Source organism: Lissotriton helveticus, chromosome 9, assembly GCF_964261635.1.
Source record: "Lissotriton helveticus chromosome 9, aLisHel1.1, whole genome shotgun sequence".
Classification (NCBI taxonomy): domain Eukaryota; kingdom Metazoa; phylum Chordata; class Amphibia; order Caudata; family Salamandridae; genus Lissotriton; species Lissotriton helveticus.
In genome coordinates, this window is record NC_136070.1 from 784289742 (window position 1) to 784308272 (window position 18531).

An 18531-nucleotide genomic window follows, 5' to 3' on the forward strand; every position below is an offset into this window, starting at 1 on the left:
ACCGCGCGGTGCCTGTCATGTTGTGCTTTGAAATGCACAACATGCTTTTTTAGCATTGCGGCGGGCTTTCAGCACCGCCCGCCGCAATGTTAAAAATGCGGGATGCACTCACCACTGTGGCGGGTGCATCCTAATTCCAAGGACGGGACCCCCGCCCTTATGGCAGGCGGTCCCGTTGTCCGACAGGATGGCGGGCAGACAAAGTTCGCCCGTCATCCTAATAGGCCCCCTGGTTAGCAGGGACCAAGTCCATCAATTTGGAATCACATCATGCACCAGGCAAAAAGTAAGGGCTAACCATGTCAAAAGAGGCACTTTCCTACAGGTGCCAAAATATTTACAATTAAATGGAAATTACAATCTCTTTTAAGTATCTGCAGTACTTAGTGGCCGCAATATATATTATTCTTTTATTGATTAGTCCTTTCAATAAATGTTTTTAATTTAACAGGCATATATCCTTCACATTTTTGGGGCAAGGACAGTCAAGATGCACTTCAATTTTGAAAAGCTCCACTCCTGTAACTCACAAGAAACTGAAAGTCAATACCAACTTGAATCAATTGGCATCCTGTTGCAGTTGAAACTGACACCACGGGCCTTCTGAGTCGCAATTGCCACAGCCTGGGCTGTCGGAATCCATCCTTGTATTTGGATTTGAGCGGAACTAACGGGTGCAGTCGCATTATTGCTATTAGCTAGGGGACCTTCAGCAGAAACTGGACTATATTATATGGAGGTGGTTGGAAAGACAGCAGGTCTGCTAGAAAGTCATCACTAGACAGGGCTAGTTTCAGACAGGGTTCCTGAATCCTGCTCTCCCTGTACTTTCGTCTTCTTCCTTTTGTCAATACTTGGAACATTCTAACTGCCTAGACCATATCCGTCCACCACACTTGCTATTCAGTATCCCATGTAGCATCAATCCAACTAGAACTGTCCTCTTAGCTTGTTTCTGATATTTCTCCTTATCCTTGGCATAGGCAGCACACTCCCAGGCATTCAAAGCTTCATATTGGGCTGGTCTAGGTGAGGGTTTCATTTCATATACTACTCAACTCAAATCCTCTTTTATATTTAGATTAAAGCAACCAAATTGGGGAAATTGTAGGGCCCCTTTTTTCTCAGTGATCTTGTTCCTTTCGTTAAGCCAAATGCATGCAGGGAGCCCAACATTGATTGTCATGTAATGAACTGGTGTACCCTACAGAGGAGCTTACTCACCCCTGGCACGTACCCTAAAATTGCCTGTCGCAAAATCACTCAGTGCCCTGAAACATTTAATTTTTACTGTGGTTTTCAACAAATGGAAATAAACATTCCCCATTTCAAACGACCAGTGGTTCTTAGCAAATCACAATGCAGTCTGTGACAGTAGCAGTGCCCAATCTTAATGCAGCACTCTATGCAAACCTTTCAAAGCATGTCACCTGATGACGCTAATGTCAGTACCAGCACAGCACACACACCATCCAACCAATACCAGCGCAGCACCTGATTACGTACTTGTACGACCTTGCAGCAACTCACCTTCCTTTACTTCAGGTAAGGAATACTTTTGCAAAACACCAAAGCAAATCACAAATAGTGAATAACTCTTGTCTGTTCCACTAAAGAAATTCAAAGTTATCACTCATTCAAGGGGCTACATGAGGAATATTGCTTTCCAGACATTATCACGGACACAAATGAAACCCCAGCCAGCGAGAAAGCAGCCTGACTAGTGCAGTTTCTCCTCTACTAGTGCAGTTTCTCCTCCACACAAAAGGATTTACCAACACCAATCACTATCAATACACTCACAACAATATGTTACGGTTCCTGATCTCAGTTATGCAGCAGATGGTACCTTATGGACCGGCACCTCAAACCTTGACAGACAAGTTAAACTACAATATACTAATTTTCTATCCTGGGATCTTGGACTGCGAAGAGCCCGATAACCTCAACTTCTCAGCAATAAGTGCTTTTGCATTCACATGAGCAGCTATGTACATAAAAAGAACATTATTAATTCTTTCATTCAGCTTCACAACCTTCTCAGACTTAAAGCAGACAATACACTGTGGGATACACAATGTCAGCACATACACTGTAAACTTGATACACAAACAACCCAGCTTATACTCATTCCTCGAACACCTCGACTGCTTTCAGAACCGCCGGTACACTGCCAATACTTCAAACTGGGCCATGGACTTTGGGAACATGGGCTGGACTTGGACAAGTTGTAGATTTTTGGGGGGTATTTCTAGATCCTCAGACTTCGGTGGTAAACCATCCTTGATGCTACCAATTGATACAGCACACTTTCTTATATCCATACATTTGCCATTGATTATCGACTGAAAGTGTATGAATGGAGCTAGCATCAGCAACAATATTCAATTACAGTGAAACCAATTTGGCTCCACAAGAATGACAGAGAGGATGGTGTCCAAATCATGAAGATTTATTAACAAATTAGTCACAGTTACAAGCTAATCAAATCAGTAAATTAGTTTATCAAATTGGCCTATATAAGTTTGGGTATGCAACCTGAACTGGTATATTATAAAAAAGAAGATGCAAAATATTATCAAATACAGACTACAATAGAGAAAGTACATAGGTTCCATAACAGAACTTCCTTAAGCTAAATAAGGAATTCAGAGTGGTACAGGGACATTCTAAGCGGATGGTGGCAGTTTCAGTTGAACCAAATTGAGGTTCAAGGGAATTAGGCACAGATGTTCAAGAGAGAAGCTCAAAAACCAAGGGTTGAGAAATCAGCATAGCTAAGGCAAAGGTCTTCCCTCAGTGAAGTCAGGACAGGATCTGTTAAACTATTCTAAGAGATGCGCCAAAAAAATCAAACAAAAGTCTCTTCTTCACTCCAATTTTCTCCGAATGAGCCAATCAGGACACACTGTCTTCTGGGAGCAGGTTGACTCCCTAAGTACCCATAAACAAAAAAGAAGAATACAGCTACACAACCTTGGAAAGTATCTGTAGTCAGGTCTGCTTAGTACAGAAGGCTCTCTCCGATCCCCATGCACATTTCATACCACGCCAAGGCTCCAATTAATGTTCTCTAATCTAAAAGTTTCTCAACCTAAACAAAAGGGCTACTTTAACTAACAAAGACAATAAGACACCTGCGAAGTAAAGGAAAATGTGAGATTTTTTTTTAAACACGCATTGCATTAAAAACATGGATAAAGACTGTTAAAGAACTTTGGCCAACTTGAGGCCTACTCGAGATAAAGCCCATTTTTCCACTACATTTGATTAATACAAATACGTTAGACACTATGAATTACTTAAGAATAAATGAATGTGGCTTCTTTATACCGGTATATATTGCCACATATTACCACACAAGTTAATATACCAGCATCTCGATTAATATATGTGTAGTAATATTATAAAGCATTAAAATTATGCTGCTCCATTAGCGTCCAGCCCTTGTCCTTCAAAGAAAAAAAGAATAAGTAAATATTTTAACAAAAATAGTCAAAACAATACACATTGTGTTCGAATCAGGTAGTCGACACCCTACATTCGTCCTTTTGCTTTCAATGGGGACAATGACCAAAGTTAAAGACTGCCTTGCTTTTCAACTTTACAATTTGACAGCACAAGACTTGCATTTGCTCTCTGACAACAGAGTTAAAAATGCAGATTTACCTCTATATGTTTGTAATTGGTGAACCAGTGTCACCTTGAATAGGTTTAGCACCATAAATTAGTTTGTGTACAAGATCCTATTAGTCAATAGTGTCTGCAAACGGGGATCTTGCCCTTTTGTCAGAGTAATCCACAGCCCACAAGGAAAGAGACCCACAACCCCATTTCATTCATTGCTACTCTTCATATTGTTCACCAGTGAGACTTGCAGAATAGCCAAGATTTAGGTCGACCCCGCAACATGGTAGGAAAGGTACACTGCAAACTGAAAATCCGAATTAAATTTCTGTATTGTCAGAGGCTGATGAATATTCACATCAGAATTAGTGTCAATTGGAAGCATTGCTGTGATTTTGCTCCTGGCCCCATATCCACCTTTATTCTATGACTCATGCCCCACACCCAGTAGTTCTTTGACTTGTAATTCTACCCCAATAGCTTCTATGCAGGTTATTGTACCAACACTAGTGTAAATATATCTGTGTTTATTCCCTCAGGTTAGAGATAATATGTTTGAATGCACTGACCCAGAATGGATCTCTAACAGCAATTAAATCCTCAAAGCAGACCATTATTTCAGTGTTTACTGATCACAACCGAGTTTTTATGCAAGTTTTCAATGCATGTCAGCTGGGTTATTGTGTCCAGGACCTATGTACATAGCAGTATTTAATATGCCATGTTCAGTCACTCAAAGCAAATTTCATGTGTGAAAATTCTTTGTATTTTTCACAAATTTTTAGACAATGAGTATTGCCTTACGACATTGTCATCATAAATGAATTCCATACCCTAACACACAGCCATACTAGGCTTAATTGTCCCACAATAAATCTCTTCCTTGCCTCAGGGGCTTTCACATTTTTCAATTGGGACTAGTTTCAGTTCCACACATGCCTCCCTCCACCTTCCAGCATGCTCAACTACTTTACCAGGCCATAGACACATCGGCGGCTAGTCATGGAGCAGCTTGTACTCACAATGTTCTAGCACATCTGGTGGCAACACGTTTAAGGAGGAGACAGTAGTTCTCCTCTCAAAGGTTAGTCCATTTTTTCCTGACATGCATGTTTTGCTAATGGAGCAGCAACAGGTGGGGGCAGGGTTTCATCCTCTCCTGGATACTACTGCTTGACTGAGCTCAACCATGTTTCTGGCATTGGCAGCGTCTACCATCTTAGCCTCCTTTCTTTTTTCCTGACAAAATCCACATCTATCAGGCTGTCTGGGTTTGTGGAGGGGCTTAGAGGTTGTAGTTCACTGTCAAATGAAGCAGTTTCTAATCTGCCCTTTCATGAATAGTTAATTTGTGTGGGTTCATTACAGGTAGGCTAAACACTTGAATCCCCCACCTTCTTTCTGCCCTTCCTCTGGGGACAAGTTCTAAGATGCCGGGAGTACAGACAGATTGGGTAGAAGACTCAACAGCTTTCTCACATGGGGTCAGTCCAAATATTTTCACACCACTCTTCTGGTCACAAGCAGACAAGGAGAAATGATTAAAGATCCATGGTTTCCTTTGGATTTGGAGAGTTCAGAAGTGTTCCAATCTAGTCAAAAGAGACAGCAATATTTTGTTCAGATATGAAATCTTATAGCATATAGAACCTGTCACCTTATAGGACCTCAAATTCACTGCCCTACTGGTGGAAGCGGTACCAGAATATTGATGCCAGAACATTGTCTAACATAACTATTGTGTCCTAAATATTGTGTACAAAAATATTGCCTCAGAGTTATTAACAGGAAATCTACACATAAGGTAATTGCATGTTTACTCCAAACAAAATTTAGGACACAAGTTGTGTGTCAGATGATACTTTTCTACACAATCTTCTGTTGTATACCCATTCACTCAGGGAAAATACATTTCTAAAAGAGAGGATTGATGAGGAATCCAGGCAGGGTTTACCAATACTGGTCCCACAATATTTATCTACCCATGATGCCACTTGAGTGTCAACAGCTTCAACACTATTGTAATTTCCGTAGGAATAAACTTCCTGAAAGAAGTAAAAAAAACAACCGACAGCGAAGAATGTCACAGGGTTTGTAGCATCATAAATCAAAAAAGATGACAAAGTAGAGATGTGATAAATAGAAGTACTTTATTCACAGAGGAAGATCCCCATCCAACCATCTCCCAGCCTATCTCACATCTTCTGTTCCAACCATTCCACATGACTTCATGACATACTTAACGGCATGGAAAACATTCCATTACCACAGATACCACACACCCCCTTTCCTTAACAAAATTAAAATAAAATATATAATTATATACAATTAATCGGTACAATTTTTCATGAAAGATAGAAAAAAGCAATACAATTTTACATGACAAAAATATGCATGCTATAAATACATAGTAAACCAAATAACAATATTACTTAACATGCAATATGACTAACATTATCCTTCAAATACTATGGTATTTGTATTGTGCTGTGAAATTTATTTTTTATAATATACTTCTCTTTAACAGGTTCCCTATCGTTTGGGATATTTAATTTCCCTTGAGGTTGAGGTTCCATATGCGATCACCCTGAGTCCTAGCTGCATTTTCAAATGTTTCAATGACCTGTTTGGGTTTGGAAAATCTATTACTCCTATCATTTCCTACTGGACACCGTCACCCACCAATATTTTTTGTTTTCTTCTATACTGCCTTTTTCTTATAAAAATATTATTTTCTGTTTCAATCTTTTTTCTCTTCTCTCACAGACCAGTCCTACTTAATTGTGCCCCACTTCTTAAGTCATGCTAATTAACCCATGATGTTTCTACAGTAGTGTTAGGATGCCTACCCCGAAATAATTCAAATGGAGTTTTACCCGTTGTGCTAGGTGTAACCCTATAAATTTAAACTCTTCTTTTCACCTCACTTCTCCAATTCAACGAATTAACCTTGGCCAATGTCATGGTCTCCTTAAGAACGTTATTTAGCCTTTCCACCGTACATTTGTCTCAGGGTGGTAAAGAGCGAATGTTTTGTGTTTTATTCCCTGTTCCTCAAGAAATGCTTCCATCTCCTTAGATACAAGCTGAACGTCATTATCAGTAAATAATGGCTCTGCAAACCCTTCTCTCACCATGAGTTCTCCTAAAAATGTTGTCGCATGCCCAGTTTCAATTCCTTTTGGGAAACACACCTCTGGCCACCTAGACAATATATTGATTACAACTATTATATTTGTCTCTTGGTCATCCCCATGGACTGAACCCAAAATATCTAGAGCAACCTCTTTGCATGGACCTGTCAGGTGTTCACTGATTGTCATGGTTGGGACACTTGATTTCCTAAATTTCTCAATAACCACACATGGTAGAATGTCTTGCATGATTCTATCTATCTTTAGGTCCATCCCTGTTCACCAATGAGGTGTGCAATCTTTCCTTCAGTTTAAACATACTTGGTGACATTCCTGAGCTAAGTTTTTCAACTCTTCTCCTAGATTTTGTAGGTGAAATCAGCCTTGATCCTCTGAAAAGTACATCATTATGTGTTGACAGTTCATCTGTAACCCCCCAAAATTTTTTACAGCCATCAGTCTTGTCTTGTATCATTCCGCCCGGTTCACACTAACTATATTAGTTCATTCAGTTTTGGATCAGACTTTATCTCTTCATGCAATCTGCCCTCAGAAATAACCTTACATGCCACCTCACAGACACTCTTTTGCTTCATCAAACTCATAATTTTTTTCCTGTACATGATCATCTTTAGAAATCAATCTTGAAAGTGTGTCCCCATCTCTGTTTTCTAGCCCTGGAATGTATTTCATCTCAAACCTTTATTCTTGCAAGACAACGACCCATTTGGCTATCCTTCCAGATACTAACTCCATACCTTTTTAAAAAATATATATTTCACACAGAGGTTTGGGATCGATCCTGACTTCAGAATGTCCTCCCCATAAGTTCTTTTTCAGTTTCCTTATTGCCCAGTAGACACCAAGTGCCTTTCTTTTGCTAACTGAATACTTTGTTTCAGCATCCTTTAAACCTCACAAAATGAACATTATAGTGTTTATTCATCTTGATCACTTTGATGTTAAAACAGCCCCTAGTCCAATTAGACTAACATCTGTCATTATTATTGATTTTCTTTTTGGGTCACAATTCTTTCATTTGGGTGTTTGGTTGAGTTTTTTTTTAAATTCTTGAAATTCTTGCTCACAAACCATGTCCCACACAAACCCAACTCCGTTTTTAAAAAACATGTCTCATGTTGACACTCAATTCTGCAAAATTCTGAACAAACTTACTATGGTATCAGTCATTCCTAAGAAATTCATTAACTCTTCTTGTGAAGTGGGCGAGCTCATTCTCTGAATAGTATCAACAAAATCAGTTTTAGGTACTACTCCATCCCCAATAATTGTATGATCCAATTAGTCTATGGTATTTATACCAAAATTGCATTTCACCAGTTTTGTTATAAGATTACACTCAATCTCTTTAAAAACTCTCTTACACAAATATTGTGTTCCTTAGTGTCTCGCTCAAAAACAAGGATGTCGTCCTGATAAACACACACTCTCTTTGCACCCTTTAAAACTTTTTCCATTACCCGCTGGAAGACGGTCGCTGCAGACCCTGGTCTGAAGGGTAATCTGACATATCTGAATGTCCCAAATGGTGTTTCAAAGGCAGTCATGTTCTTACACGCCTCCTCTAACTCAACCTGATTGTAGGCTGAAGTGAGGTCTCTTGTGTTGAACACCATTGCCCCACCTAACAACGTCAACCTTTCCGAGATATTTGGAAGAGGATATTTATCCACTACAATATTTTTATTAAGATGTCTCAAGTCTACACAAAGCTGTAGACTACCATTATACTTCCTAGCCACAACCACTGGTGCAAGCTATTCTGTCCCTTCAGCTTCCCCAATAATCCCATTAGCCTTAAGTTTCCCAATCTCCACTTTCATCTCATCTCTGACAACTATAGGAACATTTCTAACCTTACAACATATATGTTTTGCTCCTGGAACCAAACGTATTTTATGTTTATAACCTCCCAAATATCCTGAATTTTCCCTGAAAATGTCAGGGAAATCTTTCTTTATTTCCCCCAAGAGTACCCCATATGAACGTGCAACCACCTTGTTCAGATTTACCTTATCGTTTAGACAAATTGATGGTCACCATTTGCATCTAACATCAGCCCCAGACCACCTTGATGGAGCCAACTAATTATGCTATGTCCTTTATTGAATTTGCGTTTCACTGCCAACATTGGCGATAGGCACATTCAATTTCTAGATATAGAAATCAAAGAAGTGGACGCCACCCTTCAAGTAGATCTGTACACAAAACCTACAGCTAGAAATACGTTACTACACTTCTCTAGTTACCACCTGAATTGCCAATGTGAGAGCATACCCATGGGGCAATTTCAACGCGTTTGGCGTAATTGCACCAGCTTATTACATTTTAACACCAGAGCCATCACTAAGAAACAAAAATTCATAGATCGGGGGTACCCCAAACGATTGGTAAGAGAGGCATACAAGAGGGCTAGGTTCTACGATCGGGATCATTTACTCAGAACTAACATCAAGAATGACCCTCCTCAATTGGTATGCCTAACCAGACATTCCACACTGAACGAAAAAATTAGACACACCATAAACTCTCAATGGCACATCTTGAATACTAACTCAGAACCAGATAATAAACGTCTGCGCCCTATGTTTGCCCATAAGCGTAACAAAAATCTTAAAGATTTAATAGTTCATTCTAGAATGCAATCTCTACCTCCGTTTGTACAAACGTCCTTAGGTAGAAACCATTCTATTACGGGGAACCACAAATGTTCTCATTGTAAGGCATGTGATGGAGCAATAGTTGCTGAAACATTCAAATATCAAAACAATGAAATAAAACTTAGGACGTTCACCAACTGCAAAACAGACAATGTCGTATATCTGCTACTCTGTCCATGCAATAAAGGTTACGTGGGTGAAACATCCAGACAGTTCTCCACACGGCTCACAGAACATCGCTCCGCTATCAAAACAAAAAAACTTTCGGCCCCTATGGTAAGACATTTTGTTGAGATGAACCATCGTGAAAATGACATAAGATGGCTTATCTTAGAAAAATCAAAATTAAAAACACACAACTAGCTGAGCCTATTAGAAAACGACGAGAGGTGTTCTGGATTTTTTCACTTAAATCTCACATCAATGGATTGAACTCTGAAATACCATGGGACCAAGCCATAAGGTATAACTACTAATATGGCCCTGAATACCTTAGTGTCCACCTTAAACACATAAGTGTACCCATTGATTCTCATTCAGTGCCTCTTGGTTCCCTTTTCAATCTGGCCCTACACATTTTATACATCGCATGTTCTGTTTTCAGTCCCTTGGGTCTTATTTTCTTATTTTCTATCATTGATGGTTATTATACCTTTCGTTTTGTCGCATTTGTCATTTTCACCCACGTATTCCCTGTATTTGATTGGCTGACAGCATTATGGTGCATTGGCACCAATTAGAGATATGTATGATCTAGCTCCACATGGGTTTTGGATCTCGACCTTACTTATATCCTGTATCATAGCTTTTGTTATCTTTTGTGATCTGTATATCCGTTTTCATTAACATATATAGTGATCTGTTTTCCTGTCGCTCCCCGTTGAGTATTTCTTTCATTACCATTAACGTTTGTTATTTTCGGCCGGGCTTGGCTCCGCCCAGTTTCACCGCGTGATTGGTCACGTGAGTACTTTCTTAACATTTAAACGCCTGGCGTTGTTTGTATCGATTGATACTTCTTTGGGTCTGCATCCGCCTGTTTAGCCTGCTATCTAGAAGTTAGCCGCTGCCCTCGTGTTTATCCTTCCCGTTACAGGTAAGCCCCGTACTGAGCGCTTCCTTTGTGTGGCTATGTTGCAGTCAGGCCCTGTGGGTTCCTTGGAGATATTGTAATATCCGGGAAGAATTTACCTTCTCTAATCTTCACGCCTTATATGTGGTAGTTTGCACATGCCTAATTATATTCGGTCATATTTTCATTATTGTGTGCCACATCTTTTTTTGCCACAATGATTAATGTGAGCCATTTATCTCGGTAGGCTTTTATCATTGTGGTTGCTCCCTTGTCGCTTTTGATTGAAACATGGCCACTGTTTTACATGGTGTGCTGGAGGCCACACCTAACTGTTACAACCATTTCAGTTTTGATACTTACACACATTCTCTGTTTTATCCTACACAGCCTCAATTCTTTCATCTACTCAGGACTGGCAGTCTGTTTGTATCACCGTTGCGTCTTGTTCAATTTACGACATCGTCCTACACACATCATTCCTGGACGCTGTACCTATCTCGGGCTCGAGTTAGGTTCATTATAAGTAAGGTAATAGTTAATCGGATATATCACCTGGAATCTCTTACTCTGATGCTCTCTGTGTTCTTAACTATTTGTCTTCCTAGATGTAATGAGTTTATTTTTGTTTTCTTCCCCTGCTGGTGTCCGCAATCCTTTTAGAACGGTATATAAAGCTTCTAACGTGGACATACCTTTTCACTACCAGCTACTTTATCGCGGTTCCATGGACCAGCGTTTTTTCTAGGAATTCGGCCTTTTTTCATCTTCCCTTCTGGACATTATTCAGGTAATCAGTCCACATGTGCCTTGTGATTTGGCTTTTCTCTCTCATTTACTTTATAATATTTGGGCACATATACTATATTGTGTTCTCTTTATTATTATCATGTTCAGATAAAATTACTTCTGCGGAAGACCATACAGTTATTGCCCCTATTTTACCTTGGAGACGTCATCTTGAGACTACATGGTGAGGAAAAGGCCTGTAATCTTGTTACTGCACCTTTGTTGGTTATTTTTTTGATAAGCTTAGCATGTGTTTTTTGGACAATTTCATGGCCCATGGGTTTGCTCTGTAATCTATGTATATATATCTTGTCTCATAGACATTTTTTGATTATCTTTACCTTCTAGGCTTGTTTATTCCATCTAAAATGAACGTGAGACTTTGCTAATATGTTTATTTATTATCATTAGGCCTTGTCTTAGTTTTCTTTCATTGTATCAAATGTAAATATAACACAATGGTGACACGTTTTTTATTAATATATGAGATTATCAGGAACGCATTATTACTCTTTCTCTTTCACAGCACAACATCTAGAGGTGAAACTCCTGATGAAGACAGTGTTTCTGTCGAAACGCGCGTTGAGTCAGCCTTGCACCCGTTTTAACAAAAAGACCCATTAACCTATCTAAATAAATTGCTCATGTTCTAGGTCTTCATATTTTGTACATCATCCATATTATATATCTTGTGACAATTAATTTCAACATTTAAGGTTGTGTGAATTTGGTATATATGGGATAGAATGAAAGTGGTATGTAGTGCGCCTGTTAAAGTCTCTATGGTAATTGTTTGTTTTAATTGTCTTACTATATTATTAATTGTTTTTATAATACATCGAATAATCAGAAAACTGTACTAATAAATATTTTGTATTTTTCAAAAAAAAAAAAGGAAAAATTGGCTTGAGTGTCACTATTGTGTTTTCTTTAATCATGCCATAGGGTATTGTTTAGTTTGAACTAATTGGCTTGAGTGTCACTATTGTGTTTTCTTTAATCATGCCATAGGGTATTGTTTAGTTTGAACTAGCCCTAGAAAGCTTACATTATTGTATTTTCCCTGTCTAGGTGTACTTCCCACTAGTTTTCAGGGGTCCCCTTATCTTTGCAACAGTCCCCTTTATTGGATACATACATTTTCCCTGCCACTAAATGTTGGTTGTATTCAATTAAACCACATAAACACCCACGCAATTTGATAGGTTCACCTCCATATGCACAAAGTTTTATATCAGGTTACCGTAATGCGACTTTGCCTTCCAGTTTGCCCCTATAAAACGTATACGAAATAATCATGATCTTTGCACCTGAATTGAAAAGGACTCTTGTACTTTCCCCTCCCACTGAATTTGTGTCCACAGGACTAGACTTCAAGTTATCACCTACCTGCAAAACAATTTGGTCACATTGAAAGTCAGTATTGTCACTTTCCTGATCATCATCCACATCTACCTCTCTGATCGTTTGTTTTGTTTATTTCATCTTGCACACCACCGGGAAATGGCCCTTCTTTCTGCATATCACACAAGTAGCTACGAGAGCAGGACACATTTTATTGTTTGCAGGATGACCAGTCTTATCACACCTGTAGCATTTCCTTACCGTAACTCTTCTTCTTTCATCTCCATAGTCATTCTTTGTATTAATCTTTTTGTATTTATCTCTGACTTTGTTCTTTCCCATTATCTTTTTTTTATTACCTCAACACATTTAATCAAATGCTCTATTTTCATAGCTACCAGTAACACTTCCTCAGATGTAGGCTCATCTCTTAATCACAAATCTTCCTTCACCTTTTTTATTTTTTAACTTTGTTTATTGAGTTTATAGAAACAAAAGACATGGCATTCATATATTTACCCCCCTCCACTCAAACTAAAACGCAGTGTGCATCAAGGCAAGTCCACAATTAACAAAGTTCGGCCATACTCGATACACAGCCTTAGGGCCAACAACCCAGATCCGGGCAGGCGGCGTGCAACATCATAACAATAGGCAGACCGTACAGCAATGAAGAACCATACCACCCCAGGAGCTCCCCTCCCCCTCCTAGTGTAGCCTACCCTCCCGCCGTCCCCAACCTCTCAGACCTTCCTTCACCTTTTTAATATTGCCTCCTAACATAAACTGATTACAGATCCTTTCATCCAAAATGCTGCAATTGTACAGGAGGAAGCAATTGTCATTAGATCAGTCACATAAGATTCTAGCGACTCCCCTTCCTTCTGAACCCTTCTTCCAACGTGCTACCTCTCTAGGATAGTGCTCACTTTTGGTAAGTAGTGGTTATCTATTTTTTTAATACACATCTCATATTCATTCAAGTCTTCAGATAAAGTATCGGAGGTTTCTGGAAGATCATCAAATACTTCTTGCCCTTCTGAACACAGGCAATGGAGAGGAAGAGCGGTTTTGCTCTCTGCACTCAGAGATGTCCCACCTACTTTAGTATATCTTTCAAACACCTCCTTCCATTTTTGCCATTTCATGAGTGGCCTTCCCAGATTTGTCAAAAATAAAGGAGGAACAGTAATGATCTGCATAATTGTATTACACTGTACCCCTCATGTTAGATGATACAGATGTGATAATTTCCTTTCCTTCAAAAACACTCACCATATCACAACTTTCCTGCTAATATGCATCAATAGGAGGTTAAAACGATACTTCCTCCGTATACAGATATGATAAAATCCTTTTCTGCATAAAACAAACACAATTTCACAAATTTCTTCCAAACATACATAAAAAAGTGGTTAGACTGATACTTGAATGCTGCACTAACAGGCAAGGTTTCCCAAAGGGTGCCAGTCTCTTTACAACTGAAAAATAGTGTGCCAGTCACTGAATTTAAGACAAGACTGGCAAAGGTTACCAAAATGTATTTTAGCGTGTGGAGCACTGTTTTACTTTTGGATGCCTCCCTGTATCAAGGAAAAATCACTGTAGTCCAATCACTGCGTATTACCTCTATGTACCAGGAAAAGGTCACAAAAGTGTACCAATCACTCAATTTCTTGTCAGGACAGGCAAGATGCATATTTGTGCCTAATACTGAACCATTTGTACAAGGGGCCCCTAATCAGGCAGAAACACTCAACATCCAGGCATTGGTTAATGTGTAAGAAACTCTGTGCCCAGTAGATGTCGCTATATAGGACGAACCCCTCTATGATACTCCAGGAGGAGTATCTTTTCACGCAGGGAGGTGCTCAGTGAGGAGCCCAGTGGTTTCAGACCCCGACAAGCTTTCCCTACAGACACCGACCAGTTCGAAAGAGGTATTTTTTTGCCCAACATATACATTATTTTATATAGTCATGAGGAAGCTGCTAGCAATCACTTGAATGAGTTTTTTTTTAAATACGAGCTAAAACAGTCGTGTAGTGTGGCTCATAAAATAGATACCCTCCTGAGAGTTTCAAGAGTAAACAGTTGAAGTGGTGCACACCACATGCTGGGAAATTCAGTCACAAGCGGCTTCTCAGTGAAGTCAGGCACGCTCAAACACAATCTCTCAGTGCCGTCATGTGCACACTGTGGCCTTCGTGCATTCCACATGCCGGGAATTCAATCTCAAGTGGAAGCTCAGTGAAATCTGGCACCTGTCGTGCCCCTCGTAGGTAAACCGCCATGGACACGTGCACTAGGCACCAAGTCAGCTGTTAACGTTACAGTTAATCAGCTGTTAACCACACTCCCAACTTAAATAGATGCGCCTCACTAGTGGAACCAGCATTTAAGCATATAAAAAACAAAGTCAATTTGTCCTCACCAGTCACTAGAGGAGTAAATCTACTGACCAACCGCAGCTCTCACGATCAAGTGAAGCTCGCCAAAATTTCTTCAGCCTCCTTGAGCAGGGTGCATGTTGAGATTTTCCTCGTCCCATCAGCAGTGTAGCACCATAAATAAATAAAGGTGGTAAAGTAGAGATGTGATAAATATAAGTACTTTATTCACAGAGGAAGATCCTATCCAACCATCTCCTGGCTTTCGTCGCATATTCTGTTGCCACTATTCTATATGATTTCATGACATTCTTAATGCCCTTTTTTTATTTATCTTATATATATTAACTGCTTAGAAGCCACTCTGTCTTCATTATAGTCTGAGTGCCCTTGAGTGGGCCAGTCCTATTATACGCTGATGATGCAGTGTTGATGGCACGTACACCGATGGGTCTTCAGGCTCTGATCAATGGATTTGTTTCCTTTATGAACGGGCTGGACCTGTAGCCCAACTTCACAAAATCGTACGTTTTGGAAGTTGGCCCTCGGGCGACTCGATCTAAGACTTTTATGGCAGGAGCCCACTCTTTAGCCAAGGTCCTGGCCTTCCACTACTTGGGAATCTTATTTGATGCAAAATTGTACTGGAAACATCTGATGGAGGGCATGTCAGGTGGCATGAATATATCCATGGGAGCTATTGCCAACTATGCCCACAGATTAGGTTCCTGGTCCCCAGGGGTGATTTTAAAGCTTTACCAGTCCTTCTGTATCTCCAAGGTCTTTTACGGAAGCGAGGTCTGGGGGTATACTGTGGCTAATAAATTACAGCTCACACAAAACAAGTTTCTGAGACGAATCTTGAAGGTTCCCCAGGGAACCCCCTCATTTTCCGTACATAAATAACTAGGAGTTAACTATATAGCTGACTTGATGGCAGTAAAGCCCTTGCTGTGTTGGGTGAGGATTTGGTCTAGCGATGAGGCAGAGTTTATTTTAGTCTGCCTATCACTAGACCACGCACTCAAAATTCCCTGGTTATGATACGTCAAGGAAACCCTCAGGGCCCTAGGCAGGGTTGATATTTTTCTTAAACACGACACAGTGAAGCCTCAAGACTTGACCATAGTATAGGAGATGTTTTTTAAACCTGCCACGGCTCAACGTGAAAATAACTAGGTTTTTAAACCAGCTAAGAGAGGGCACGTCCTGCTAAAATCAGTGCATGACATGGAGAAATACCTATCCACTCTTACAAGCGTTTCTTATAGATTTTTAGTAACTCATTTTAGATTTAATCAGCTCCATCATCTCCTGGCATACCCAGCTGGTTTTTCAGACGCAAACAAGAGAGGCCCCTGTGGTTGCAATAGGTCTCCACAGGACACCCTACATATTGTCCTATTATGTAAATATTTTACCCACCCCAGGAGATTGTTTCTTAGGTCCCTTTTAAAAGCTATGACATTTAGGCAAGCCTGTGTTACCCTTATGTATTTGCAGCTTTTGCCCAACGACCATACCCTCTTTGCTGTCATGAATTTCTTGAGAGCAGCATTTAGATCCAGAAACTCCAGATGCGACTGACGGCTGAACGGACTTTGTGATTTTGCACAATATTCTTAATGAATTTTAAGTGTAATGATGATTTGTTTTATAGCATGCTTTTATCTTTTATAGTTGTGACTACATCTGAATAAAAAATATTATTATTATTAATAATGACATGTATAACATTCCGTTACCACAGGGTTCTAAGTCCCCTCGCCACTCTCCTTAAAAATGATGTCATGCAAGTGTAGATTTCTCAACCGTACACAGTGTGTACAAACACAAAACACATTTTGGTTTTCTATTAAGAAGCAAAATGACAACTTCTCTAATCAATTCCTCTCATGCACATTTTGGCAACCATCCGCATATTTATGGAAAGTGTGCAAATTGGACCAGTTTTGTTTGATATTTCTCATTCATAGTTGAAATAGGCAGAGTTAATCAGGTTTTCAGGATGGTCAAAACCCATACCTGTGAGGGAGGCTTTTGCAGTACCTAAAGTAAGTAGAGTATATAAGTAAAGATGTCACAAGAAGCAGAAGCAGGCATACACAACCGCTCTTAACCAGACAGCACTCACCAAAGATTTCTCCCACTAGTAACGAAGGTAGCTACACCATATTTTTTTTCATCACGAACATTTCTTGCTCTACCAGTACAGTAAACTGCCTATACGTGCTAAGTTGCAAAAAGTGCAGATTTTTACTTTTTTGTCCTTCAGTGTCTAAGTGTCTAAGATTGATACTAAAATATGACTTGCATATCACCTTTCCTGGCCCAGAGGCACTAACCCACATCCGCTGCTAGCTCATTCCCTTAACCTTCAAGATTTTAATAAACTCTGTTGATCCGAAAAACACACACAAAAATGAAACTATGCCATTACTGAGCTAAGATTGTTCTATCAAGAAACGTACTGCACTCCCCAGATAAAAGTCAGGTGAAACTCTTAATTTAGGTAAATGCCACAGAATATGACCCTATCTTATTTATTTCTAACATTAATTTCAGGTCAAAATTTGGTTCCAGAATCGGCGAGCACGAGAACGACGGGACTACCTGAGGGGTCAACATGTCATGCGCCCTTTTCATGAGAGGCGGGTTACTTCCAGCGATCATGCTGCATCGGAGAACCGAGCTTAACACTGGATATAAGGACGTTCTCAAGACCATAGCATTCAAAAAGCATTTCAGCTCTAGCCTCTATGTACATTAGCAACATCACTTCACTAAGCCCATGGCTACTGGTCTTCATTTTTCACCTGTGTATTATGTAACTTTTTTGCTTCTTCAGATTTCTATCTATTAGGCATCACTATCGTGCAGCACTACAAAGTTACCTTAGGTGCTCGCACATTACATCAACTATAACTCGCACCTTCTCCATGCACTGGTTATACCCTTACATATTGCATCACGTAAAGCATGTTAAATTATAGCATTCCTAACAAATCCTAAATCATTTATGAGAGCACTCTGTATGGTAGAGTGGCGAGTTATAGTTAATGTAGTGTGGCAAGCGAGTGACAACTCTGTGTACGGAGGTACGTGACTTATAGTAATTTAAAGGTGGTGCGTAAATTATAAACTTAAATTATAAGTCTAACTTTAGAATTTCTAAGATTTGTGCAGTTTAAGTTGGTATTGTATAGAAAGAGTAAATGATAAACGTAAGTTATTACTATAATTTTAGGATTTTTAATGCTTATGTAGTTCAAGTTGGCTTTGTATAGAAAGAATAAATACCGTTTTCTTAAATATAACATCCTTGAATTTAGTTTTTTTCATTGAATATCAATGTTGTTTATGTTTTAATAAAAATATGTTTTAAATCATAGAGTGTACAATCATCAAGTGGGGTGTTAAGAGGTGTATCAGTGGAGGAGAGTGTTGTAGAGTGGAGTGTCAGAATGGAGCGTTGTAGTGTGCAGTGGAATGGT

The 18531-nt window shown here is 39.5% G+C and overlaps 1 protein-coding gene across 1 annotated transcript in view; it reads left to right on the forward strand.

Moving 5' to 3' along the window:
• LOC144782972 (uncharacterized) overlaps positions 1-17734 on the forward strand; it is a 223392-nt gene extending 205658 nt beyond the window's left edge. The window contains exon 3 of the mRNA XM_078662192.1: positions 17603-17734. Within this exon, the coding sequence (XP_078518318.1) occupies positions 17603-17734 (132 nt within the window). The remainder of the gene's footprint in view (positions 1-17602) is intronic.
• The last annotated feature ends 797 nt before the right edge of the window (positions 17735-18531 follow it).